Here is a 27664-nt window from a genome sequence, read left to right as displayed (position 1 = left end):
AACATTAAAAAAAAAAAGAAAACAAACAAACCAACAACACGAAAAAAATTGGACTAAATGTTGTGGCCTAAAGTTTTAATGAGAAATAAACTAGAAGACTATTTGTGGCACACAAGGAGGCCAGACGACAGCCCTGCTTCCATCACACGGGTCTCCACAACTGAACTGGGGTCTCAGGCTTGGTGGCAAGTGCCGAAATCTCGGTGGAGACCTCCAATTGTTGCGCACCGCGCCCCTGTGTCTGCGCTAGAACTCAGTTCGCGAGCTTCAGGCAAAGGGGGCTGGAGGTTAAAATACACAGACACACACAGACAGAGAGACAGCGTCAGGGGTCATCCCTGAATTCCTCAAGAATGCCCCCTTTATTGTGTTCAGGCGCAGATTATATAGAGATAGCCATGCTCCAGCCAAACCCACCAGAAACCACTCTCCTGCCATCAGGAACTCCTGAAGGTCTCGTGCTCAGAGCAGCTGTAGGCACTCAGATCAGGGGATTACAAGAAATTCAGGATCTGGGGTCTCACTGCTCCCAACAGGCAAGTGCAGGTAACAGCTGCTGAGTCATCTCTTTGCCTCTGCTCCTTTTTTTTTTTTTAAAGCTGTTCTTGATCTCAGCAATTCTCTTACCTCAGCTTCCCAAGTATAAGAATTACAAACATGAACTTTATACTTGCAATAAATGGTATGCAAATTCTTATTGAACTAATTACTATAAACCTAAGAATTTATCTTATCAGTAAAGATAAGTAAAGATCAGTAAATTATCAGTAAAGATTTAATCAGTCACAAAATTTATTTTAAAATACGTACCACAATATTTGGGGATGGGTTCTTCCTAAATTGATCTCTTGCGAGAATTATCTGGTATTTTGTTAGATTGGGGATGTCTCTTTTCATCAAAACATTTCTCTGAATCAAACAACTGGCAAATGTTTCCAAAATCTGAAAATTTAAAAGAAAGTTTGTTCAAGCTGACTTTTAAAGCCTTCTTCAAATGCAATGACTTTGTCATATATTAAGTTTTTTTATTTAATATACCAAGAAATTAACTTTTAAATAAGCACACAAGATGTCAGAATTCCACAGCACTGGCATTTATATGTAGGCACCATCCACCTAGGAGTTAGCAGAAGCATATATTCAAATATATTCAACTATAATTTCACACTGTATTTATTTCTTTTCATTTCCCTTTCAGCACTTGGAGTTGAATTCAAAGTCTTGCACAAGCCAGACAGGCAAGTGCTCTACCACCGAACAACAGCCCTAACCCTATTTCTTTGTTTCCTTTCTTCCTCCCTCCCTCCCTCTTAGACAAAATTTTCACTGCATAGCCCTGGCTGGCTCTAAACATGTTAGAATAAGTTGGCCTCAGACTCACAGAGGTCTGCCTGCTTTTGCCTCCCGAGTGCTGGGACTAAGGTTACGTGCGACCATGCCTGGCCTACTAGCTTATTTCTAAATCAGGGCTAGCCCAAATTTGAGGAAAGGGAAATTTTACCCCAAAGTGGGAAAAACACGGAAACCATCTTAATCCATGAGGATGAAAGGTTGAAAACATAGTTCTCTCCTGTGAGACTGATTATGAAGACAGAACTGCCTCAAGTCAAACTCTAGCAGCCTCTCAGTGGCTTCAATACTGGTGTGCAGAACGGGGCCAGACAATTCCTCTTAGTGAGGTGACTCATGTGTCCACTGCAGGATGCTAGTCACTTTCTGGTCCCTATACACTTGGAGCAGCACTCGATACCCTTTCTCCTCTGTCCCCCTCCCAGTTAAAACAACCATGTGTCAAGATATTGCCAGACAACATCTGGTGAGGAAAATCACTTCCATTTGAGAACCATATTATAAGAATATTATAAACGAACTTCTGCCAGCACCCAGAGGCAGAAGCAGGCAGATCTCAGTGAGTTCCAGGCAAGCCTGGCCTACACATCAAGTTCTAGGACATTTAGGACTACATGAAGAGACCTTGTCTCAAATACAAAAAGAAACGTCTGGCTGAATAGTGGATAAGTTCATTTTGTGAAAACTCAGAGCCACAGTTTGCGGGCAATGCTCTTATATACACAAACACGTGTGTGCATTTCATACTGTGTGTTTATATACACCAACACATGTGTGCATTAGATACTGCGTGCTTATATACACCAATGCATACTGAAGTTCAAAGGTTCACTCAAAAAAATATACAATCAAGCCGGGTGTAGTGGCATACCTTTAATTCCAGCACCATTAGTCCTAGCAGAGGCAGGCAGATCTGAGTTCAAAACCAGCCTGGACTACAGACCACGTTCCAGGACACTTAAGGCTACATAGTCAAACTCTTGTCTTGAAAAATCAGTATATAAATATTCATCTCAGTAGACCCCAACCCTAGACAAAGAACTACAGGCAATTAGGGAATGCTGAGAGCAGCAGAAATACTCTTCCCCAGAGAAGAGCACACTAGCTGGTTATCTAACACCAAATGGTCAGCCCTGAAGACACACACACATAAGTAACACTATACAGATTGAGCAGGATGTATTTATGTATTTATCTCCTCTCTCTCTCTGCCACATTCTTTGTAGAGGACAAAAAGGTCCTTGTCACATAGATAAACACTAGAGAAGCCAGAAGTTAAACACACAGCTGATCCCTCCAAAGGGAGAAGACACCTGGCTGTCCTCCAGAAAAGCTGGGAAAAGCCTGATCCTTTGCTGTCTGATGAGCCCGTATCTCCCAGAATTTATGTTTTACTTTCCTCAGACCTTTCCCCTCTAAAACCTTGAGCATTACTTGTAGTCCATAAAACTCATCCTCGCGAGAGATGTCATTTGTACTTTATAACAGCCTAAGTGACTTGTATGTCGTCTTGGGGCCAGGCCTGACTGACCCCCACAGGGAATACGGTAAGTCACTCACTCTCCCTAGAGCAGTGGTTCTCAACCTTTCTAATGCTGCAGCCTTCAACACCGTTCTTCATGTTGGTGACTCTGCAACCATAAAATTATCCTGTTGCTACTTCGTAACTGTAATGTTGCTACTCTTATGAACTGGAAGGTATATAATCTGATCTGCAACCCCAAGGGGTCAAACCTACAGGCTGAGAATCGATGCCATGGACCCTTATCTTGAGCACTGCTTCTCTGTCAACAAGAACCCATCTTACAGATGCAGCCATATGGACTTTGCAAAGAGCTTCAATGCAAACATGCCTTAAGCGTTGCTGTACTCATGGGACTGCGTTAATTGTTACCTGGAAACTTTATTCCAAGACTGTGCTGTGCTTAAACATGGCAGAAGTAAACGAGCTGATGTCAGACTCTAGAAGTCTTAGCCCAGAACCAGTTAACCTAAAATCAGGCTGAACCGTGTTTCATTCTTTCATCATCTGGATCATGACCCTGTAGACTATACAGCCTGCAGGGACTTCCCACAATTCCTGTAAACTACAGAGGATTCCTCTGTAGTTATTGGAGCCTGTCCTGGAACTAGCTCTTGTAGATCAGGCTGGCCTTGAACTCACAGAGATCCACCTGCCTCTGCCTCCCGAGTGCTGGGATTAAAGGCATGCACCAACACCACCTGGCAATTCCTGTAATCTTAATATTCAAGAGGATGAGGCAAGAGACTCACAAGTCCAGCCTAGGCTACATAGTCAGACTCTGTCTCACTAAAGAGGGGGAAAAAGTCCCAGAGTCATTTAAATACACGTTCATTAGGCAAACAGTGTCACCCAGCACCACCACATCCAGCTTAAGGCCATTAATCTGTTTTACAAATGGTCCATTTTGCAAATTAAAAAATGGTTTAGGCATATAAAAATAGGGCTGATTGACCCCAACTTTCAATTTCAGAGATGTTTTTCAACTTCATAATTATACGAAATGAAATACTGTGTATACACCCTGCTATATTCTAACTGAAATAATTCCATCCCCGGTTCATTTATCAGAACTCCAAACTGAAGAAAACTGCTTACCCGGATGTACATCTTTTGGATGGCTCCAAGTTCTTCCCCCAGGGGAACAACGAGCTTCTCTACTCGCCTTTCATGAGAGTAAGGCAAAATATCCGGAGAGTCTTCGGAACGAAGCTCCACCTTCCCAATCAGGAGGTTGGTAATCACCTGTTGCACGGCCTATGTGGAATCAGAAGTATGGGTGTAATTTAGATAGCACACTGAGTTTTAAATCTGAAGCTAGCCTGCTCAGAAGACCCTGCATCAAAAACATAATGATACAATGATAAATAAAATACATAGCTGATGTAATACCTTTCTGGGGTAAATTTCCTCCACTTACAGGGGAGCTTAAAACCACTGTATCAGAAGACCATAGCACTGACGCTGTGATCAGCAGTTAACGAGAAAGACAAAATCCTGGCCCCGGGGGATGCAACTGTGTGCTTGACAGCATCTCAAGGCTAAGGTCCGTCTGTCTCACAAACGTAAAACAAAATGAAAGGAATTCTGACTTAGTTTAACTCAAAAAATACTCTGGGGCAAGAACCACAGCTTAGGGTCTGGAGAGATAGCTCAGAGGTTAAGAGTTTTGTCTGTTCTTCCAAAGGACCCAGGTTCAGTTCCCAGCACTGACAGGACAGCTCACAACTGTCTAGTGATGACAGTTCCGGGGGACGGGCATAAAAGGAGACAAAGCATTCACACACATAAAATGATAAAATAATTTTGCAAAGCAAGAACCACATCTCCATCACCTTTGTACCTACGTCCTGGCATAGTGCCAAATACACCCGCTCTACTTACTGTAAGGTCCATGGATCAATGCACTACAGTCTGCAACCATTTAATAAAACCAAGGCTTTCATTTATTATTCTTCATTTATTTGAGTCAGGGTCTTATTGGGTAGCTCTGCCTGGCCTGGAACTTAATACATAGACCAGATTTGCCTCAGACTCATGGAGATCTGCCTGCTTCTACTTCCTCAGTGCTGGAACTAAAGGCATGTACAAAACCCAGCAATATTTATATTTCATTCATTCAAGAATTTTCTTGTTGTTGTCCCATAATCAATCAATCAATCAATCTCTCTCTCTCTCTTTCTCATTTTTTGAGACAGTCTCATTGCAGCTCGGATTAGCCTGGATCTCACTATAAAACCCAGGGTGGCCTCAATAACTAGAGGCACTATTCCTGTGTCAGCCCTGTAAGTGCTGGGATCATGACTGTAGCTACCTACCATACCACATCAACAGACAGCTGAGTAAATTCCAGAGGAGGCATTCAGTTAGTGATCAACTATGGTGAAAATAGGCCTAGGCACTGCAGGCACGTATTTTATAGTTTACAGTTTAGTGGGGGCAGAAAGATAAAACAAAACAAAAAAAAAAAAAACAGGCCGATTACAATGAATCTGAAGCTGGAAAGATGATACAGTGGCTAAGAGCGCTTGCTATAAAAAGCCCAAGGACCTCCATCTGGGCCCCAGTATCTTATTAAAAATACAAGCTGGGTGTGACTATATGTACATCATTACAACCCACTACCATGGGGGCAGAGGGAGAGCAGAGGAGCCCTGGGGCCGCAGAGCCAATATACCCCAGCAGGTTCAGTGACAAGTACTGCTTCAAGGAATAAGGAGGAGGGTAGTAGAGGGAGATGCTTGCTATCCTCCCCTGGGTTCCATGTTTGAGCACAAGAAGAAACACACACATATGGACGTGCATGCACATGTACATACGAATACACACACACACACAAAATAAAAAGAAAACTAACATAAGGAGAGCTGACTTTTGATAATTTAGTTAGAATAGATCCTTATTAAGGAGATATATAAGCAGTGATTTAATATCTGACAGAAAAATTAAGCATGCTTAAATAAAAAAAAAGAGGAAAAGAAGAAACGAGAGAAGTTTCTACCTATCTTGAAGACTATGTATAAAGTATGGAATTTTCAAAGAATAAGCACAAGAAGATTATGGACAGAGAAAAAAAGAGCCCTGCAGCTTAGAAGAGGCAAAATAATCTTAGGAAGCATCAACGGATGTTGTGTAAAATGCCAAGATAATTGGAAAATAAAATTTAAAAAAGAAACCTAGCTTGGCAAGGCAGAATGGGCCTACAATACTCAGGAGGCTAAAACAAGGATGGGACATGCTTGGCTACTTATTAGCAAGAGCACGACTCAAAATAGATAAAAATAGGAACACAATGGGACAGGAAAGCATTGACAAAGTATGCTTATGGCTCTGGGTTCAAGGTCCAGCCCACCTGTCATAGCTCAGACTCAAGCTGGCAATGGCTACGAAGCTAGAGGCTGAGGCAGAACAATCCCTTGAGCAAGAAGCTGAAGGCTTGCCTGGCAGCATGGCCAGAAGCTGTCTTACAAAGAATGAAATAAAAGAAGGGCAAGGGATAGATGCTATTGATATAAAGAAACTTCTACAGTTGCAGAAATGCCACAGTCCTCACATCAAACCAGGTCAACACTACATTGGAAACCTGATCTGGCTCCATATAAAAATCTGCATTTTCTTACATGTGACAACAGAAACTCGTGGTACTCACCTTGATATCACTACCTGGTGTGGCACTAAGAGCCAAGATTCGGAAGTGAGTTGTGTATTTGACCAGTTCCCTTACAACCTTAAAAAAAAAAACAAAATAATTCTTTAATATCATCTGCTCAAATTGAAAATAACAATGGTTCAGTTAAGCAAGGTCTTTATGGTCTATTATGGTTATTCCTCTACTGGTATTCTGGTGCATGGAGCTACCATTAGTCATTTCAACCCACCCAACAACTGATTAGGTTTAATGGTTTATTAGCTGTACTTTTAGTCTGTAATGCTTGTGGTCACCAACACATAATGAATAAATCATTTTACAAACGATGCTAGACATCACATATAAAGGTGTAACATTATACACTAGGCAGACGTCAGTAGAATTATTCTGATTAAGAACTAAGAAGCAGCTGGGCGGTGGTGGTGCACACCTTTAATCCCAGCACTTGGGAATCAGAGGCAGGCGGATCTCAGTGAGTTCAGGGCCAGCCTGTCTACAAAGTGAGTTCTGGGATAGCCAGGGCTGTTACAGGAAGAAATCCTGTCTAGAAAACAAAACAAAACAAAAACAACAAACAAAGCCAAGCACCAATGAAACGGGACAGGGTGGGACACACCTGTAATAACAGAACTCAGGAGGCTGAGACAGGAGAACTGCCAAAACTCAAGATTAGCATGGGCTACTTTAATGAGTTCTAGGCCAGCCTGCACTACAGATGGAGGTCCAGAAAACGGAGGGAAAACCAGCACTGATAAAAGGCCTGGGGATGGAACTTAGAGGAGGAGAGCTTGCCCAGCAGGGCAGAAACAAAGACTTGATGGAAGATAAAATCTCCTCAATTACTGATCTGTCTTACTGTTTATCTCAGTTTGGTTTTTGTTGCTGTAATGAAATATTGATTAACAGCAACTTTAGGGCGCAAAAGGGTTTATTTCATCTTTACAAGCTTCCGTTGATGGCTGGAAGGAAGGAGGTCCATTTCATTACAGATGAAAATAACAGCAGTCGGGGCAGGAACTGAAGCAGACACTGTGGAGGAACGCAGAGCTGCGGGGTTTGCTTTCCCATACAACTAAGAACCACCTGCCAGTGGTGGCAGCACTCTGGGGGGGGGGGGGGCCTAGCCACCCCACAATAATCATCAATCAAGAAAACGACCCACAGACATGTCCATAGGCCCATCTGATGGAGGCAATTCCTCAATCGAAGGTCCCTTTCCAGGTGACTTTACTATGTGTCAAGCTGGCAAAAACTAGCCAGCAGGGTGCTAGAAGGGATGCTGAAGCCCTAGGACACTGAAGGATTAAAAGCAACCACTGCAAGGGAGATGTAAACATACCATTCTTTGGGTCGGTGCTTTAAAAAAATCCTTCCTAGGCGGGCAGTGAATCCCAACACTCGGGAGGCAGAGGCAGGTGGATCTCTGTGAGTTTGAGGCCAGCCTGGTCTACAGAGCTGTTCCACAGAGAAACTCTGTCTTAAAAAAAAAATATATCGCAATAATATTCAGCCATGTAGCAGCAAGAATTTGCCAACATGTCTTAGAGCAGAAAAATTGACAAGACCAATGGCATTGTACAGAAATTCAGTAAACCAAGAAAAACAACAACAACAACAATCCTTTCTAGGATAAATGTGGCGGGAGCCTTCAACGTCAGCTCTCAGGAAATTGAGGATTACAGCAAGTTCAAGGATAGTTGGGAACACACAGCAAGTCCTAATCTCTAATAATAATAACAACAACAAAATAATTTAAACAAGTTATTGGGGGTGGAGATGAAGGTCAGTAGTGGGCCACCTGTCTGGCATGCTGAGGCCCAGGGCTCCTTCCCTAGTACCTCCAGTAAGAAAGAAATGGCCGTATGAGAACCAGGGTTTGTAGTTCTTTCAGACAATCAAGTCTGGCATCAAGTAACCTTCTGAATCACAACCCCCAAGACATCTACCAAACCATGACATGTGTCAAGTTTTCATAATTACACTAGCAATACTTTCTCTCATTCAGACTTTCTCCTCCAAAGGCTCCAAACACTATATGCATCCTCTACAGAGCAGCATTTAACAAAATGATTACCTGGCAGTAAGCGTAGTTCCCAAGAGCCTTATGAGCCTCATCAACCACGAGACACTTTACATGGGCAGCAGGACAAGCTCCTCTAGTCAGGTCGTTCACCATGACCTGAGGTGTAAGGAAAAGGACCCTCTTGCTGCACCACACCTCCTTCCTGTTGACAGCTTGGGTTGAACCTATGAAGAAAAGTGACAGTGGAGCAGGGGGTGGGGGCAGCCCTCGGTAACCCCATCACTCTGGAGGGTGAGGTGGAGGGACAGCTCTTAAGATCAAGGCTAGCCTGTTCTACACATCGAGTTCCAGGCCAGCCAGGGCTATACAGCAAGACCCTGCCTCACAACAAAACAGAGGAAAACACACACCAGGATAGTGAATATCAGGAAACTTCAGAATATCACTGGTTAACTGTAAGTAAAAATAATCTGGCCTCATCTCTGAATACTCTGCTCATGCTCTGGTACTCCACTTAAGGGGGAAACAACGGGACAATTCGCTATACTGTTGCACTTTGGAGCTCTGACGCAACCCAGGGGTCGAAGCAGGTTCTTATCTAAGACTGCAATTATAATGTCTTTAGATCATTTACATAAAACCTCAGGAGAAGCAAATTTTTCAACGGGGAAATCGTTTCTGAATACGATGCCAAGATATACGTTCAGCACAAACGCGCGCGCGCACATAATTGTTTCAAAACTCTGGCAATTTACAAGATATCTCTGAAAGTAACTAAGCAAGTCAATGTATCAGACTTGTCTTTGCTACCAACAGACGGCGTTTTATGGGAAAGAACGTAAACTGAACACATCTGCATTGGGGAATTCCTCTGAGCCAGCGTCCGCCTCCCCCCCCTCCCTCCGAGAGCCGAGTTTTCCTCAGATACCTGTCATTTCAGCCATATGAGACTGCGGGATACCCATCACGTGGAAGCAGGCCTCCATCTGCTGTGTCACCAGGGGTTTCGTGGGTGCCATGAAAACTACCTTGCCGGAAGGGAACCAGCGGTAGAAATTATACATGACCACCGCAGCAATGAAGGTCTTCCCCAGCCCGGTGGGCAGGCACACCAGGGTGTTGCAGAAGAGCGCGGTCCGAGAGATGTGCAGCTGGTAGTCGCGCACCGGGCAATTGGTGGGGTAAATCCACAGGCCGCCCGCAGCCGCGCAGAAGCCGCCGTCCTCGGGATCCAGCTGCTGCTCGGCCTCGTACGCCGCCACCAGCATCACGTCGTCATCGTCCTCCTCCTCCGGCAGCGCCTCCGCCACGGCGGCGGGCGAGCGCGCCTGGCCGCAGCCCGCAGCGCCGGCGCCGCGCACGAGGCTCGGGCCCCAAGTCTGGAAGAGCGTTCTCTGCCGTCCGCTCATGGTGCCCACCCGCAGCGGGGCTCCGCTGTCCCACCGGCCCGGCTGGCAGCGCAACCGCCGCGGCTCGGACGCCCATCAAGCTCCGCCGGCGACACAGTGGAACCCGGAGGCGGGACTGACCGCAGCCCGTCGGGTTGAAAACGCCGCCGTCTAGTTGGCGGCGGGGATGTGATTGGCTGCCAGTCCGGAAACCTAATGAAACGCATGCGTGCTGTGCGCGGGATGGGGGGGGGGGGAGAGAGGGAGGTGTCTGAATTTGGTCTCCTTTTGCAAGTTTTTTGTACGTTGCCTGTCTAAAGAAAGCGAAGGTGCTCTGGCCCTGTATTTATTGGGAAACTAAAGCAAATAAGATTTTTGTCTTGGGATTTTATTTTCTTCTTCCGTATGTTTTTGTTTCACACAGACTCTTGCTCTGAGGCCCATTCTAGCCGGGAACTCATCATGTAGATCAAAAGGACTGTGAACTGGCCATGTCCTGCCTCACCTTGCAAGGAGTTATAGGGGCTGCCAAGTGCTACAGGCATGCATTATGCATCCACACTATTACATAATGATTACAGGCTTAGAGCAATAAGCATCCCTGTGCAGTTCCGGTAACCACAGCTTTCGACCTCAGACTTGGGTTACCGGTACATATCGGTCCAGTCAATTACTGAAGCAAAGCACAAACACGTCATACTGCTGTACGCCACCCTCACTATCGGAAAGAGGTATTTTAAGTGGAGCTGGAGCTTCATTACCGTGTTTTATTCAAGTGTCTAAATTCGTTTGTACACAAACGTCTGCCGTTTGGTTTGGGGGCGGTTTGCATTAACCTTTGTGTAAATAATGTTTTGATGGCAGGACTAAGTCAATTCAGATGAGATTAGGGGAGAACTAGAGAAAATGAGATGCAAACCCGAATGCAGTTATTTTCTGTACCTCTAAAGATGTGATAGGCTGTAAACAAGCGTGGGTAATGACTTCCCAGAGAATGCCTCACAAAGCACCAAACTAAGGAGGTTTGACATCATCACTGCAACCAGTTGGCAAAGCCAACGCCAGAGATTTCTCATTCTACTCAACAGAGTCCTCACAGTGCAGCCTTGACATCACGTGAGTCCTTTTAGGATCACGGTGGCCCCGCCCCTGAGTGCTTGCAGGTCCGGGGCCAGGCGGAGGACCAAGGCTCCCGGCCCTCAAGCACGGCGCATGCCCTGGCCACGCCCCCGGGGCGGGGCTTCGCAGGACTGGCGGGCTGGCTCAGAAAGGCGGAGGCCCCACCCCTAGAGAGTGGCGCAAACTCGGGCCCCGCCCCGGGGGCGGGGCCTCGCTGAGCTGAGGCGGGCGGGCTCAGTGCGGCGGCGGCAGCGGGGGAAGATGGCGGCGGCTGTTCCCCAGCGTGCATGGACGGTGGAGCAGCTGCGGAGCGAGCAGCTGCCCAAGAAGGATATTATCAAGTTTCTGCAGGATCACGGTTCAGATTCGGTACCAGAGGCACCTGGGCGGCCGGGCCGGGGCGACCCAGGGCCGCTCCACCCCCCCGGAGGTGCCTTACATTCCGGATTCCTCGGTGCCCCCGCCCTCGCCTGCTGCGGCCGGTGCTGGCCAGGCCCGAGCGGCCTGCGTGAGCTCCAACCCTCCCGCCCCTTGGGCCGCCCCTGCTTCCGAGGGGATCGGCCTCGTTTCCCGGGGCAGGCGAGCGAAGCGCAGCCCTAGATTTCAATCTCAGTTGGGACCTGTGGGGGCCAAGGACTGAGAGAAAGGAACCGGAGATGTTGGTGTCTGAGGCGGGGGCGAGGAATCGGAAATGCGGGCTTCCCGGGCGCAGTGCTGGCCGCTGGGAAATGGGAGGGCTGTGAAGATGTGGGGAGTCGTGTGTGCACCTTACCTGTCTTGCAATCTACTAAATACCGAACTATACTAAAACATGATTTTTCGAAAACGCATAATACTATGGTTTAACTTTTGTTACAAAATCCTTTTACCTTTAAACCTAGGAGAATTAAAATGTGAAATGTATTACTGTGGTCTCCTATGGTTATAAACACACATATTTGAAAAATTGTTTTCTCATGCAGTTTTTGGCCTTGTCTCCATTCAGCCATCCATTTTTTTTAAGTCACAGGTTATTTTCGTCAGACACGTGACATTTTGTCCTCCAGAAATGGTCACTCATTCTAGCCACCACCATCACCCCCTTTTTAATGTTCTTGGGGGTCGACGTCTGACGAAGCCCATTCTAGCTACAAACCCGATTCCCCTCCCTTCACCTCCCAAGTGCTAGGGATGCAGGCCTGCGCCACCATGTCGTCGTCATGTTCCTTATCTCTAAATTGCTGAATGATGGTATACGTTGTTCGTGTGTCTGCCACTTAAAATCAGAAGATACAGCTAAAATTGATTTTCTTAGGTTTTCAAACTCCGAAATGTCAAGTAGCGAGTGTTGTGTATTCCAAAGTATGAACATGCCTTTGGTGACGCCATTTCAGTGCATATTTTCCAGGGATCACTCACGTACACACTCAGGCCTGTGTTTTTCCAGTCGTGCAATTACCATAACTTGAAGTTTCTGGGTTCCTTTGAAAGGATTGTATTTTCACTCGGGGAGATTCAAAGAACTCTTATACTTCCAATTCCTTGCATATGTTTAATCTGGCATCAGGATATTGTTCTGCTAGTATTTATATAACATCTGTAGTAGGAAGAAAAGTGCTCCATGTTTGAATATACAAGGAAGAAAAGGAAAAGACACCTTGCAGATAGATTGTTAGGTTGTTTTAGTGGAATTATTTTTTTTCCTGAGCCTTTCTGATTTTCAGCATAAGTAGAGTTGGGCATTTAATGCCTCAATACTGTACTTTTTTTGTTTTGTTTTGTTTTTGTTTTTCTAGACAGGGTTTCTCTCTAGCTTTGGAGCCTGTCCTGGAACTAGCTCTTGTAAACCAAGCTGGCCTCGAACTCACAAAGATCTGCATGCCTCTGCCTCCCAGAGTGCTAGGATTAAAGTCATGCACCACCACCACCCGGCTTATATTGTACTTCTTTAAACATCTTTAGACAACTTACCCAGAGTAGACTTTAAAGGTTTTTTTCTTCTTTTATACTCTTGGGTTAAACTGACTTGACTTGAACAATTTTAAGAGTTTTGGAACATCATGATATTTTGTAATAATGCATGGTCCCCAGTGATCATTTTCTTACCTTAATTATTTGATGGTTAATAATCCTGTTAATTAAAATATTAGATAGTTGTATTTTAGATATCTTTCTAGACTCATTCAAAGAAATCATAAGAATGCTGAAGTAACTGATTACTTCTATATAACCAACTTGTATGTCTTTTTGCTTTTGCCAGTCTTTTATCGTTTAAAATATTTCTTTTTAATGCAGTTTTCAGCCTTGTCTCCATCTTAGTCGCCCACTTATAGCACAGGTGGTGGTGCATACCTTTAATCCCAGAGGTATAAGTAGGTAGATCTCTGTTAATTCCAGGTCAGCCTGGTAAATTCTAGGCTGGCCAGGGTTACATATTGAGACCCTGTCTCAAAATGGGGGTAGAGAAGCAAAGAGGGAAAAATGCAGTAGTGATGAAAGGTAGTTACAAAATAAAACTCTTAGGTGCTAAAATCAACTTTAAGAAAGTTTGGAGACCAGTAATTTCCAAATACAGTAAAGGAAGCAGACTAGAATAAAGGACTGGAGAAATGACCCAGTGGGTAAAGTGTTTGCCACACAAGTGTGATGCCGTGAGGTAGAACAAGAGGTAGTGGTACTTAGGATCACAGTGCTGCACGGGAAGTGGGGCCTAGAGAATCCCTGGGAGCTCTTAGACCTCCTAGCTGCTAAGAGAGACCCTGTCTCAAACAAGGTGGAAAGAAAGGGCCTTGAACACACCATGCATGCTTTTTGTGCGTTCACACGCACACACAACAATAGACAATCTCATAAACACAAACATTTTTTTAAATTTTTAACACAAGATATCTAACCCGTGCCTGAATTCAAGGTAAACATACTATGAATTGATTTTATTATTATTACTGCTTTTTTTAATTTCTTGAGATAGTCTTACTGTGTGGTAGCATAAGATGTCCTAGTTCTCTCTGTGCTGGCTTAGCTTTGCAGGTGCCTTGTTATTTTGCATTTATTTATTTATTGGCTTAATGTGTATAGGCTTGAGGGCCATGACAGTAGTGGAAGTCAGAGGACAACTTGTAGGCTGCTAAAGGTGTGCCAGTAGCATTCTCCCAGGAGCAGCCGCTTATAGCGTGCTTCATGTCTAGATAGTCTTTCCTGTGTATTCTTTAATGGGAGAATGGTTAGAGTGAATCTGTCTCCCATACATACTATAGTTCTAACTCTTTAATACCTACTGTTTAAAATGTGCCTTTTAAGAATGGCATATAAAATACAGTGTTTATTTGTTCATTATTACGATTGAAAACCTAGCAGTTAGCACAAAAAGATTGTTTCTTGGTTTTGAGACGGGATCTTACTGTTATACAAACTGGTCTTGAATTCCTGAGCTTAAGGGATCCTACAGTTCCATCACACCAGGCCCCATTTTTTGTTTTCTTTTTGGAGACAGGGTCTTATGTATCTCAGCCTAGTCTTGAACTTAATAGCCTGGCCATGGCCTTAATACTTCTCAATGCTGGGATTTCAGGTGTGCTTCACCAAACCCAGTTTATGTGGGGTGTGGAACGGATCCCAGGGTTTTGTGCATACCAGGCAGACACACTCTACCTACCGGACTGCATCCTCAGCTCCAGACTACATTTTCTACTCTTAGATCCTTTCTACTGGAGGGAAGTTCTTTTTAACTAATAAGCTTTTTTTTTTTTTTTTTTTTTTTGTAGTTTCTTGCAGAGCATAAACTGTTGGGAAACATTAAAAATGTAGCTAAGACTGCTAATAAGGACCACTTGGTTACAGCCTATAACCATCTTTTTGAAAGTAAGGTAAGTGACAAGATCATTTAGAAATATTTTATTTCCACATACAAATTTTCGATGCACTTCTTTTGAAGAATAAGTTGGGGTTTCCCACCTGCATTTTTTTTTCACTGTGATCATAATTGGACTTTCTGTCATATCAAGCAAGGCTAGTTTACAACTTGGTTGTGTTTCAGGTTGTTTTTAAAGGAACCAGATTTTAAAAACAGAAAGGAAAAAAAAAACCCTAGCGGTATGAGTACACAGATCTTAATCCCTAAATCTGTTAAACCCATTTACATTCTCTACACTGTTATCACATCTTATGTGAGTTCTGTGTCATGGAAGAAGTTAAACTAGTTTATATGATAAAAAGAGATTTAAAGAAATTCTTTAACGTTTGTTTACTACAAATGCTACCCACAGAAAAGGATTTTTATTGAAGGAGCCTTGTCTGAAGGTCATGGTGCTTGTTTTAGAATTTATATCATGAAATGGCTTGGGGATCATAGTTTATTGACTTTATATATTTAAGTCAGTAATATTTTTGTGTTTAGATGATTTCCTTAGGTGATTTGCTTTTTTTTTTTTTTTTTTGAGTTGTTGATACATGCGCGTGTCTCCCATGTGCAGGAGCTCATTGGTTAACAGGGTGGCTATTGACACTGCCTAGGTAGTGAGTAGGCTGCCGTAGGTACTCACGTAAGATGTTTTTACAGCGTTTCAAGGGCACAGAGACTGTGAGTAAAGTATCTGAGCAAGTGAAAACTGTGAAGCTTAACGACGAGAAACCCCGAGAAAGCAGGTCTGAGGAGACTCTGGACGAGGTTTGTGGATCACTTTCTACTCTTTCTTCTTCTAGTACTAGGCATTGACTCAGGACCTCATGCATGACCAGGCAAGTGCTCTACAACTAAACTAATTCCAATTACTTGTTTTAATTTTCAGAAGGGCTTCACTAAGTTGTGCAGGCTGGCCCCCATCACCATGGGATTCGCCCGCAGCCCAGCTAACATTTGCTTTATATCTCTAAGTAAACTAGGCATGGTTGATGCAGCTCCTTTTTCAGAGGGAAGCTTTGATTGGGGGTGTATTGACTCCCTATCCTTAGAATAGAAATAAACCAAAGAGCTAGTAGCTTCTGGCCAGAGCTCCCTGGCTTTCTGAACTATTTTAAGAATCTGATTCTGTAGCCAAGTTGGGCTGAATTAAAGAAACTTCCTTTTAAGTTATTTTTAGCTTTTTCTAATGAACATGATGTGCCTGGCCATGGAAACAGTCCATGCTTGGCTTCAGGGTATGGGTTCATGTCTCACCTTTCCCAGCCCAAGTTTTATATTCTTATAAAAAGTTTGAAGAATCTGGTAAATCATTTGGAGGTTTATTTGTTTTGAAAACAGGGTTTTGCGTTTTGTCTAGGTTAGCTTGAAACTTGATTTTTTTTTCTAAATATTTATTTATTTATTTATTTATTTATTATGTGTACAATAGTCTGTCTGTTTGTATGTCTGCAGCCCAGAAGAAGGTATCAGACCTCATTACAGATGGTTGTGAGCCACCATGTGGTTGCCGGGAATTGAACTCATGATCTTTGGAAGAGCAGGCAATGCTCTTAACCACTGAGCCATCTCTCCAGCCCCCTTGATTTTTTTTTTCTCTGCCTCACAAAGAGGAATTGTAGGACCAGCTTTAAGCTCATTTATTGCAAGCAGTCAGTACCAATGATGATAATATACATTTACTTTTATAGCATTTGGGTATGTATGTACTCAGACTGTAAATTATGGTGTAGTGAAGTCAGACAGTTATGTGATTAAAGCCAGTTAATTTTGCATAATATTTTTCATAAAGCACAAATTAATGTTTGTGGGTATATGCACACAGAACAGTTTGGAATTTTATCATAACCATTGATGACTATTTTATCTATTGAGTAAATATTAAAAAGCTACAAAGTAAATAAATTTATATTATAGGGTTTCAAAAGCAATGAGCATAGTGTATCCTCATGAAAATAATTAGACATGTTATAAGACAAGATAATACAATGTTAAAGAGTTAAGAAAGGCTGTGGTGGTAATGTGTACACCTTTAATCCTAACCTTCAGGAGGCATAGGAAGGCAGATCTGTGACTTCGAGGCCAGCCTGGGCTACATAGTGAGTACCAAGTCAGTGAGGGCTATGTAGTACAACCCTGTCTGTCTGTCTCTCTCTCTCTCTCTCTCTCTCTCTCTCTCTCTTTTTTTTTTTTTTCGAGACAGGGTTTCTCTGTGGTTTTGGAGTCTGTCCTGGAACTAGCTCTTGTAGACCAGGCTGGTTTCGAACTCACAAAGATCCATCTGCCTCTGCCTCCCAAGTGACAACCCTGTCTCTTAAAAAAAAAATAAGAAAAGAATTTCGGGCTGGAGAAATGGCTAAACTGTTAAGAGCACTGGATGCTCTTCCAGCGGACCTGAGTTCAATTCCTAGAAACCACATGGTGGCTCACAACCATCTATCATGGGATCCAGTGCCCTCTTCTGGCAAGCAAAGGAACATGCAGACAGAGCATTCATACAAATAAATAAATTCTTTAAAAAAGAAAAAGAATTTCTAGTAAAACGCATTTTTGTTTTGTTTTTCGAGACAAGTTTTCTCAGTGTAGCCTTGGCTGTCCTAGAGTTCACAGATATCCACCTACCTCTGCCTCCTGAGTGCTAGGATTAAAGGTGTGCACCACCACTGCCCAACAAAGCACAATTTCTTAAGACCTAGAAATAATCCATAGAATTAGAATTTTAAATGGTAATTTTTGTGTAGACCTATAGCTTTGACCATTATTTCTTTGCCTAGAAATCCTATGAATATTCAGCTTTCCTTTTACTTTTCCTGGGCCTTTAGGACTAAGGCTCTCATTTATTTTATTAAATCGGGAACATTGAAGTCAATTGCCCACGCTCTTCCTGGATCTTGTAGTTTCTTAGTGATACTGTACTTGTCCCTGTTGTTAGTTTTTCTATGCTTGTACTTTGGAACTACAGAGGGAACATGGTGAAGAAACAAGCATGAAGTGTTATTAGGCCTGTTCCAAATTCATATTAGTTTGGCTAATTTGTGGCCAAAGTCACAAGACAATATTCTTAAAATCAGAATGCACTTCCTTGCTCTCATGGGTAGTCATGTGGCTCACAGGACACATTTCTTGTAAGAAAATGATGGACTGGTGCAGTGGCTCAGTTGGTACAAATATTTGCATTACAGGAGAGGACTCTTGAATCCCATATTAAGGCAGACAGAGTAGTAGATTATAATTCTAGTGCTCCAAGGAGATGGGCATCAGGGGCAGAGTCCCCAGAATTCTGTGTAAGCCAGGCTATCCTCAAGCACATGATGATCCTTCTTCCTCATGCTCCCAAGTGCTGGGATTTGCACAGGCTACCATGCCCCATCTTGCTTTTTTGCTCGTGTGTGTGTGTGTGTGTGTGTGTGTGTGTGTGTGTTGAGGCAGAAGGGGAGCTTTGGGGCTCAATTTATTATTTCTTTGTTGATGGATGCTATCCTGCACTGTAGGATGTTTGGTATTATCTGTGCTTTCAGTTTTGTGGAACTGCCATTGAAGATTTGCTGCCGTCAGATTGGGCTGTGGGCATTCTCTTCATTGATGTGAGAGAATGGTCTAAGATTATATAAGAAAGCAAGCTCAGCAAGCCAGTAACATTTTCTCTATCAGTTCCTGCCTTTGTTCCTGCCTTGAGTTCCTTATCTGACTTCCCTTAGTTATGAACTCTGATTGACATGAAGGCCAAACTAAACCCCTTTCCTCAAGTGTAGTTGGTTGTTTTTCTTTTGGAGGGCTTTACTCATTTCTTCTTAGCTATTTTGGGGGCCTGCTACCTAGCTCCCAAATAAATCACACAGAAGGTTATTCTTACTTATGAATGCCTGGCCTTAGCTTGGCTTGTTTTTAGCCAGCTTTTCTTAACTAAAATTTATCCCATCTATCTTTTGCCTGTGGGCTTTTACCTTTCTCTATTTCTGTATATCTTTCCTTATTTACTCTGTTGCTTGCTGTGTAGCTGGCTCCTGGAGTCTTCCTCCTTATCCTGGTCCTTGATCTTTCCTCCCAGATTTCTCTAATTTATTCTCTCTGCCTGCCTGCCAGCCCCACCTAGCCATCTCCTGCCTGCTATTGGCTGTTCAGCTCTTTAATGGACCAATCAGGTGTTTTAAACACGTAAAGTAACACAGCTTCACAGAGTTAAACAAATGCATCCTAAAAGAATATAACACATCTTTGCATCATTAAACAAATGTTCCACAGCACATCTTAAAATAATATTCCACAACACCCAGGTTATTTTTGATCATGATGTTTGTCACAGTGATAGCAACAGAAATTAGATTAGCACAACATCCTTAATCCCTTCCCACTTGAAACAATTTAAAATGTCTCCAGACAATACTCAGTTCCTGAGGAAGCAAAATTTCTTGTATAAGAAGTAAGATTGTTATGAAATTGCAGTATAGTGCTGGTGAGATGGCTCAGCAGGTACAGGTGTGTGTGATGGGAAGCCTGGCATCCAGATTTTGACACACCCCCCCCCCCCCGAGAATTCACATAAAAGTGGAAGGAGATGAGTCTTAGAGAAATGGCTCAGAGGTTAAAAACATTTCCTGCTTTTTCAGAGGACCTGAATTCAGTTCCCAGCATGGGCTACCGTTACTCCAACTCTAGGGACTGGACTCTTCTGGCTTCACAATCACCCACAACCATGTGGCATGCACTCACATACAAATAAAAGTAACTCTTAGAAAAAAACAGGGCAGGTGGGGTCTAAGAGAATCAACTCTGACCCATATGTATATATGTATACTATAAACTTGAAATAAAAAATTGAAACATGATTATTGGAGAAAGCACTGCAGAGAGGGATACTTGCCAGCTGTCCAGAGCTTAAAAATGGATAAGACTGGGGAGGGGGAGGGAAAGGGGAGGCGGCGGTGGGGAAGAGACAGAAATCTTTAATAAATAAATAAATAAATAAATAAAAAAAATGGATAAGACTTATAGTGTAGGTCTTTGGACATGAGAGTGGTCATTTTTAACATCATTCAAGAACTACCTATGTGAAAGACATACTCAGCAGACTTTAAATTGGTACAGACAGTTTTAAAGCCCCATTTACATGCATGGGTGGCTGGACCTTTTAAGGAAGAATGATAATGAAGGAGAGGGAATGGCAAAGACTTCAACAGGAGCAGGAAGTGAAGGTTTTTTTTTTTTTAATAATCTCTATTTTATGTGCATTGATGTTTTGCCTGCGTGTATGTACGTGTGAGGGTGTTGGATTCCCTGGAACTGGAGTTACAGACAGTTGTGAGCTGCCATGTGAGTGCTAGGAATTGAACCCCGCATCCTCCGGAAGAGCAGCCAGTGCTCTCAACCTCTAAGCCATCTCCAACCCTCGTGAAGCTGTTTTCAAGACCCAAGGTGGGGGTAGGAAACCTTATGTTGCCATTTAAGCTCTTAAACCACAGACTGAGACAAGAGCCTTAACCTTCAGGGGTGGCTGGAACAGACAGTGAATTCTGTACGTCTGAATTTCTCAGAGGTATTACCCTAGAGCAGTGGCTCTCAGCCTTCCTAATGCTGTGACCCTTTAATACAGTTCCTTATGTTGTGATGACTCACAACTATAAAAATTATTTCCTTGCTACTTCTACTTGCTAACAAATTTTGCTACTGTTATGAATCCTAATGTAAATATCTAACATGTAGGAGGTCTGGTATGTGACCCCAAAGGGGTCTTGACCCACAGGTTGTGAACCACTGGCCTCAAATAAGGCCCTTGAACTATTGGAAACTATTACTGCGCCTCCAGTCTTCACAGACCAGGATTCAGACCTAGCCCAGGAGAGGATAAAACCCTGGCTAGTTTGGTCAATAACTCTTTATCAAAGGAAGGAACTATTAGCAGTGGAAAGTGCAGGAATCTAGATTCAAGGGAGGCAGACAATTGAATGCATGACTTGACCAATTGCAAATAGATAAGGAAGGGAGAATAAAAATACTATTTCTCTCATTTTCAAACTCAGGAATAAAATAGATTTTAAATCCTTGATTCCTAGCCTTGCTACTTGCTTTAAAAGGTTTATAAACCAAAAATTAATTTGGATAATGTGAATACATTTCTGAATACAAAAACCATTTATTTTCATGAGTATTTTTTCCCTCCAAAATTTGTTGTTGTTGACAGAATCTCAGTTTGCAACTCTGACTGGCCTGGAACTAGGCTGGCCTTGAATTCACAGATCTGCCTTCCTCTGCCTCAGCTGAGGCTGAGTGCTGGGATTAAAATGTGTGCCACCATTCCTGGTTTCATCCAAGATTCTTTTTTTTTTTTAAACTTTATTTTATGTGCATTGGTGTAAAGGTGTCAGATCCCCTGCAACTGGATCTTCAGACAGTTGTGAGCTACCATGTAGGTGCTGAGAATTGAACCCTGGTCCTCTGGAAGAGCAGTCAGTGCTCTTAACCACTGAGCCATCTCTCCAGCCCCTCCATCCAAGATTCTTAAGGAGCCATAGTCAGGCTGTAAATGGAGGCAACATCACTGTATTCATTTTCATTGTCTATGATTAAAAATATCTAGTAATATAATTAATGTGGGGGTAGGGGGATGTCATGAATACCTTGGAAATTTAGTATTGTTTTTCTAACTTTGAGAATTTATGGTATTGAATGATTAACAAAGTCATACTTTAATAAATTCAGTTTCCAAAGATGCTGTAAGTTATTTGACATTAAATTATGACCTCATATGTGAATAAAATTCTCATTATTGGGTTGAGATGGTTTCTTAACTCAAGTTGGCTACAAGTAGTTTGTTACTCTGACCTAACTTTGGTAACCATTATTTATAAGTATTGTCATCTTTTTAAAAGGACATAAATAACTATGTATTTTATTTTTAGGGCCCACCAAAATATACAAAATCTGTTCTAAAAAAGGGAGATAAAACCAACTTCCCCAAAAAGGGAGACGTTGTTCACTGCTGGTATACAGGGACACTCCTGGATGGAACTGTTTTTGATACTAATATTCAAACAAGTAAGTCTTGTCTTTTGTTCAGTAGACAGTGAGCAAAAGGCTATTCTTTTTTCTTTGCTGTTCCCTTTTCCCTGATGTCTTTTGTACCAAGATTTTTTTTTAGTGATGGTCTACCATTCATGGCTTGTTGGCTAGCTAATCAGATCATTTGGGAAGCAAAGAATATGGGACTTGAGGAAAGCTTTCTGTCTGTTGTAGACTCTTGGGACTATTAAAGAGGTTTAGCTTGGCTATTAGTTGTGGCACTCCAGAACACAATGGAAGTGGCATCTGCTCTGCTCCTGGTATCTGTCCTCAGAAAGTGGACCACATGAAGAGAAGTACTTGTGTGGCCATGATTGAGGGAGGTCAGTACTCTGCTTGCTATGCTAATAGTTCATTCTTCATTTAACTGCTGAGTGCCACAGGAGTGAGGAGCTTGTTCCTATAAAAAAAAGCATTCGTACTCCTTATGCATCTAATCACCTCTTATAAGTTGTCTTAAACTCGCAATGCTGCGGCTTTGGGGATCAAGCTTCAACATCAGGTTAGTAAGGAAAAGTAATATTCACACCTACAAATGTCCCAGAATGCTATAGGATTTTAATGTAAAAGAGAAAATAAAAATAATCCCAGCGCTCTGGAGACAAAAGGCAGGAAACTCACTGCAAGTTTAAGGTCTAAGTAGTGAGTTCTAGGACAACTACACAGTGAGCTTCTACCTCAAAGAAAGAAAAAAGGCATTGTAGCACGTTATTTAGTGATCTTGATCCTCTTCCAGGGTTTGTTCATATTGAGGCTATATGCAGCTATAGGTCACATATATATCTATGTATATATGTGACGTAAATCATATACTTCAAACTTTTTTTTTTTTTTTTTTTTTTTTTTTTTTTTTTTTTTTTTTTTTTTGAGACAGGGTTTGTCTGTGGTTTTGGAGCCTGTCCTGGAACTAGCTCTTGTAGACCAGGCTGGTCTCGAACTCCTTCAAACACATTTAAAGATTACTTTTGTAACTTTGTTGGGAAGTTCTTAAATATGTAATACTACAGTTTAGAAGAAGATAATTAAAATTACAGTATTGGAGGCAGAGACAGGTGGATCCCTGTGAGTTTGAGGGCAGCCTAGTCTACAGAGCAAGTTCCAGACAGGCTCCAAAAGCTAAAGAGAAACCCTGTCTTGAAAAACCAAAACAAAACTACAGTATGTGATTAAAAGGTAAATTTTGTTTTGCAGGTTCAAAGAAGAAGAAAAATGCCAAGCCTTTAAGCTTCAAGGTTGGAATAGGCAAGGTTATCAGAGGAGTAAGTAAATAAAGATGGCAAATGAATCCCTAGGTATTCTAACAGCTGTTGTTTGTGGTGAAAAGCTCTTAAAAAGTTTGGATTGTGGGATGGGGAGTACTTTGTGATCGAATACTTGACTAGCATATGCAAGGTCCTAGCTAGGTTATAGTTTGGACATCTTAGTTATTGTTTTCCTGTGAAGTGACATTGGAGGCTTGCATACAGTTTCAGAGGCTTAGTCCATTAATGTCATGGTAGGGAGCATGAAGGCATGGTGCTGGGAAAGTAGTTGAGAACTTTGCATCCTGATCTGCAGGCACCGGGCAGAGAGACACTGGGCCTGGCATATGGACATTTGAAACGTCAAAGCCCACCCCCAGCAACACACCTCCTCTAAGGCCACACTTTTATTTTTTGAGATGGCGTTTCTCCCTCTATCAGCCCTGGCTGTCTTGGAACTCACTCTGTAGACAAGGTTAGCCTCAAACTCAGAGATCCTCCTGCCTCTGCCTCCCAAATGCTGGGATTAAAGGTGAGCACCACCACACATGGTAAAGCCTTACTTCTTAATCCTTCAAAGCAGTTTATCAACTGGAGACTAAGCACACAAATAATATGAACCTATGAGGGCATTATCATTCAAACCACCAAAACATGAAAAACATTTTATAAAAGTCTAAGAATTAGGAGATGTAATGAAAAGAATCTTTTAACCTGGATTGAGGTGGGTGGTCCTCGGACTTCCCACAGGTCAGGGAACCCTGATTGCTCTTTGGGCTGATGAGGAGGGGGACTTGATTGGGGGAGGGGGAGGGAAATGGGAGGCAGTGGCGGGGAGGAGACAGAAATCTTTAATAAATAAATTTTAAAAAAAGGAAAAGAATCTTTTAAGTTAGACAGACTGTAGTATCCTTATAGGCTGACCCAGTACAAGTTTTCTAGGTGTCAATTTTCCCATCTGTAAGGTAAGAATCCTGGGCTAGGCATGCTTGTTCATACCTTTCATCCCAGCACTCCATGCAGATGCAGCTAGATCTGAGTTGGAGGCTCCTCCACCCACATCAAGTTCCAGCACAGCCAGGCTTACATAAGGACCATGTCTCAAAAAATAAACAGAAAATACTGACAAAGACCAGAGCTCTAAGCTTCAGGGAGTATAATATAATGGGAACTCATACAGTAGTTTCTGTGTATGAGTTCTTAGTTTGAAAGTTAACTGTCAGAAAACAGCCTTTCACGTTTAAAATTTTTTTAAAAAATAGTACATAGCTTTTTTTTGTCATATATACTGAAATCTCTTCTACTGAAGTACTTATAGAAACAGGAATTTATTCCTTCTAAAATATCTCTGAGATATCAACATGCTTTTATTTGCCTAAGCATATGAGAAGTAACAGAATAAACTTTAAGACGTTAGGCTTAAGAAGAGATCAGAAGTCGGGTTGATAATTTTCTCAAAATGTGTTTTCATGTTAGGGACTATCTGTTTAAATTGTAGTTTTTCAGACTCAAATGGTGACATCCAAAATGTTTAGTGTAGCTACAAAAATATGATGTACTGCTTTCTGTAAGTCTAAGATGAGGCTTAAAGACTCCTATGTAAAACTCAAAACAAGGTAAAATAGCAAGTCAGAGGTTTTAGTAGAAGGTGTAGCTTGATCTCCAACCTAAAAGGAGGAAGAAAAAAAAAGGCTGGAGCTTTGCTTTTAACTTGAGACTTCATATTGAGGAAATTAAAGACAGATTTAGGAATTCATCCAAACACATTACCTTAGGGCAATAATAAAATTTTTTTGTTTTGTTTTTTGAGACAGGGTTTCTCTGTTTAAGTCTAGGGTGTCCTGGAACTTGCTTTGTAGACCAGGCTGGCCTTGAACTCAGAGATCTGCCTGCCTTAGCCTCCTAAGTGCTGGGATGAAAGATGTGTGCCACCACTGCCCTGCAATAGAATTTTTTAAAAATTATTTTTATAGTTAGTCATGGTAGCATATATTTTAATGTATTTTTTAATCAATTTAATCCAGCATTTGAGAGGCAGAGGCAAGTGGTTCTGTATAAGTTCAAGACCAGTTTGGCATACAAAGTTATGTATGATCCACAGCCACATAAAAAGACCAGGATCAAACAAACAACAAATTGACTTCTGTATGTTATGTGCATATGAGTACCCATGGAGGCCAGAACAGGGGGTTTCTCAGGAGCTGGTGTTACAGGCAGATAGGAACAGCCTGATGTGGGTGTTGGAACTGAACTCTGCAAAATCATTAAGGTCCCTTAACTTCTAAGCCACCTCTCCAGCCCAAATAAAGAATATATGTATATTTGCTGCTCTGTAAGTCCATGTCTTATGTTTTTGCTTTTAGTGGGATGAAGCGCTCCTGACTATGAGTAAAGGAGAAAAGGCTCGACTGGAGATTGAACCAGAATGGGCCTATGGAAAGAAAGGACAGCCTGATGCCAAGTATCCTTTTTTGTTTATAATTTAAACATACATCAAAACAAAACTCCCACATATTTAAGATCTGGGTCAGTGTGATAACCACCAAGCCTTTCAACCTAAATTAGACTCTTGGAACCCAACATGGTGGAGGAGAGAATGCCCACAAGTTGTTCTTGGGCCTCCATTTGCATAGTGTGGCATGTGCTTACAGAAATACATACATGCACAGTAAATTTTTTGTTTTCTTAAAGCTACCTGAAGATGTGAAAGATGCTGTGTAAGCAAGCTGTCAATCAAGAATCATTTTGAGAAAGTGTTCCTGATAGATGATCATAAGATAGCTACTGAGGCTACAGTAATGTGACACTGCCTGGCTGATACTTTCTGCTGATGCAGAGCAGTCAAACTTTGTACTGATCTTCCTTGATCTGCTCTTCCTTCCTTTCTTTCTTTCCTTTTTTTTTTTTTTTTTTTTTTTTTTGAGATGAAAGTCTTACTATGTTTCTCTACCAGGTTGGAATTGTGTAGATAAGTACTGAATTCTGGGTCTGCCTCCAAAGGTCCTGGGGATTAAAGGTGTGTACCAGGAAGTCCTAACAGTTAATTAAGCTTTCATCTTTTAGACACAACTGCCTCCCTTTTTGGAGAAAGGGTCTTCTGTGGCTGGCCTTAATTTTCTGATCCTCCAGAAAGGGAGGGAGAGAGAGGCGGGGGAGCACATTTACAGGGCAATTTTTTGCTGCTGTATCATTTAACTGAAGAGCAAGAATTCGGGGCTTAGAAATGGAATAAACGATGGTTACCACGAGTAAAATGAAGAAGACCACAAGATAATGTTGTACTAAGCATTTATTGATTACAGTACCTCTATGACAAACTGGTTTGTCAACGTGTACAAAAAGCAGAAAGGCAATGATTCTAGACCATTCAGACTTTAATCTATCATTTCAGTGGAAAGTGAATTTTAGCTGTTGATTCCATTCTTGTTGCAAAATTGGTTTTGATACTGGGATTTATAAGGAATAAGGAGTGAGGTTAAGGTTGGAAGTCCTCTGTAGTGTTAATTCATTTCAGCTTCATCTAATGTGAAAGCATCAAGCCTAATCTGATGTTTATGAAGAAACCCTGTTACCTTTTTTTTCTATTGTCCTTTTTCTTTTTATGTAGATGGTTTTTCTGTATAGCCCTGGCTATCCTGGAGTGCCTCTGCCTCCCAGTGCTAGCATTAAAGTTATGAAAACCAAGCAAACCTGAACTTGGCTTTTAATTCACAATAGGTGCCATGTTCTCATGTAGCAGTTTTCATAAGGTACTGGCTGATTCTGTAGCATTCGTGGGGCATTCGGATAAGAAGAATGTTTGTTAAAAACTGACCTTTATGGTTTCTATTAATCAGTAAGGATACATTACTTTTAGGAAACTCAAGCTAGCCTCTGAGTCAAATACAGATTTCTTCCTCTTAAATTTATTGGGACAATCTCTGGGTCACTTTGGAACTAATTCTGTCTCCAGCACACAAAATGTTGGGATTTGAGCTTAAAATTACTATATTAAGTCAGATTTCACAATTCTAGAATAATGCTATGGTTTAGTGGTGGGGGAAAGGCACTTGCCATCAGATTTACCTTGACCATTTCCCGCAGAATTCCACCAAATGCCAAACTCATTTTTGAAGTGGAATTGGTAGATATTGACTGAAACCAGTTTCCAGAAGACATCAGTAATAAAAAACTTGGCCTTGAAACTTAATGTGACTAATTGTTACTATTTTAAGGGAAGAGTCAACTGGAAAATTCAAGGAGTTAAAGCTTGTTTACTTGATCTCAATTTATGAGAAATGTTATCCCCTGGAAGACCTTTAAGTCTCAGATATTTTACTATAGTTGTGTAAAGTATTAAAAAGAACTGAGTTTCCTTTTACCTCATTATAAACTAAAAGGCTTAATAAAAATGTCATGGATTGTCTTGATTTGACTGACTTATTCTGTGTTGCTGTATT

General features: G+C 42.0%; 2 protein-coding genes across 3 annotated transcripts in view; one reads left to right on the top strand and one right to left on the bottom strand.

Moving 5' to 3' along the window:
• Fancm (FA complementation group M) overlaps positions 1-10079 on the bottom strand; it is a 46310-nt gene extending 36231 nt beyond the window's left edge. For both annotated transcript variants that reach the window (XR_007589858.1, XM_050130801.1), the window contains exons 1-5: positions 9473-10079; positions 8596-8768; positions 6522-6599; positions 3971-4129; positions 811-942 (exon numbers count right to left, since the gene is read on the bottom strand). Coding sequence is in view for 1 of the 2 variants with exons in the window: in XM_050130801.1 (XP_049986758.1) it covers positions 811-942; positions 3971-4129; positions 6522-6599; positions 8596-8768; positions 9473-9953 (1023 nt within the window). In the remaining variant the exon portion in view is untranslated. The remainder of the gene's footprint in view (positions 1-810; positions 943-3970; positions 4130-6521; positions 6600-8595; positions 8769-9472) is intronic.
• A 1173-nt stretch (positions 10080-11252) lies between these two features.
• Fkbp3 (FKBP prolyl isomerase 3) lies at positions 11253-27634 on the top strand. The gene is made up of 7 exons (XM_050130799.1): positions 11253-11420; positions 14795-14896; positions 15589-15696; positions 21825-21960; positions 23176-23243; positions 25589-25686; positions 27309-27634. The coding sequence occupies exons 1-7, from the start codon at positions 11313-11315 to the stop codon at positions 27361-27363; spliced, it is 675 nt and encodes a 224-aa protein (XP_049986756.1). The 5' UTR covers positions 11253-11312; the 3' UTR covers positions 27364-27634.
• Positions 27635-27664: the final 30 nt, after the last annotated feature.

The sequence above is a fragment of the Alexandromys fortis genome, unplaced genomic scaffold, assembly GCF_014885135.2.
Source record: "Alexandromys fortis isolate MF-2015 unplaced genomic scaffold, M_Fortis_MF-2015_v1.1 scaffold_358, whole genome shotgun sequence".
NCBI classification, from domain to species: domain Eukaryota; kingdom Metazoa; phylum Chordata; class Mammalia; order Rodentia; family Cricetidae; genus Alexandromys; species Alexandromys fortis.
This window is presented reverse-complemented; position numbering and strand designations above follow the sequence as displayed.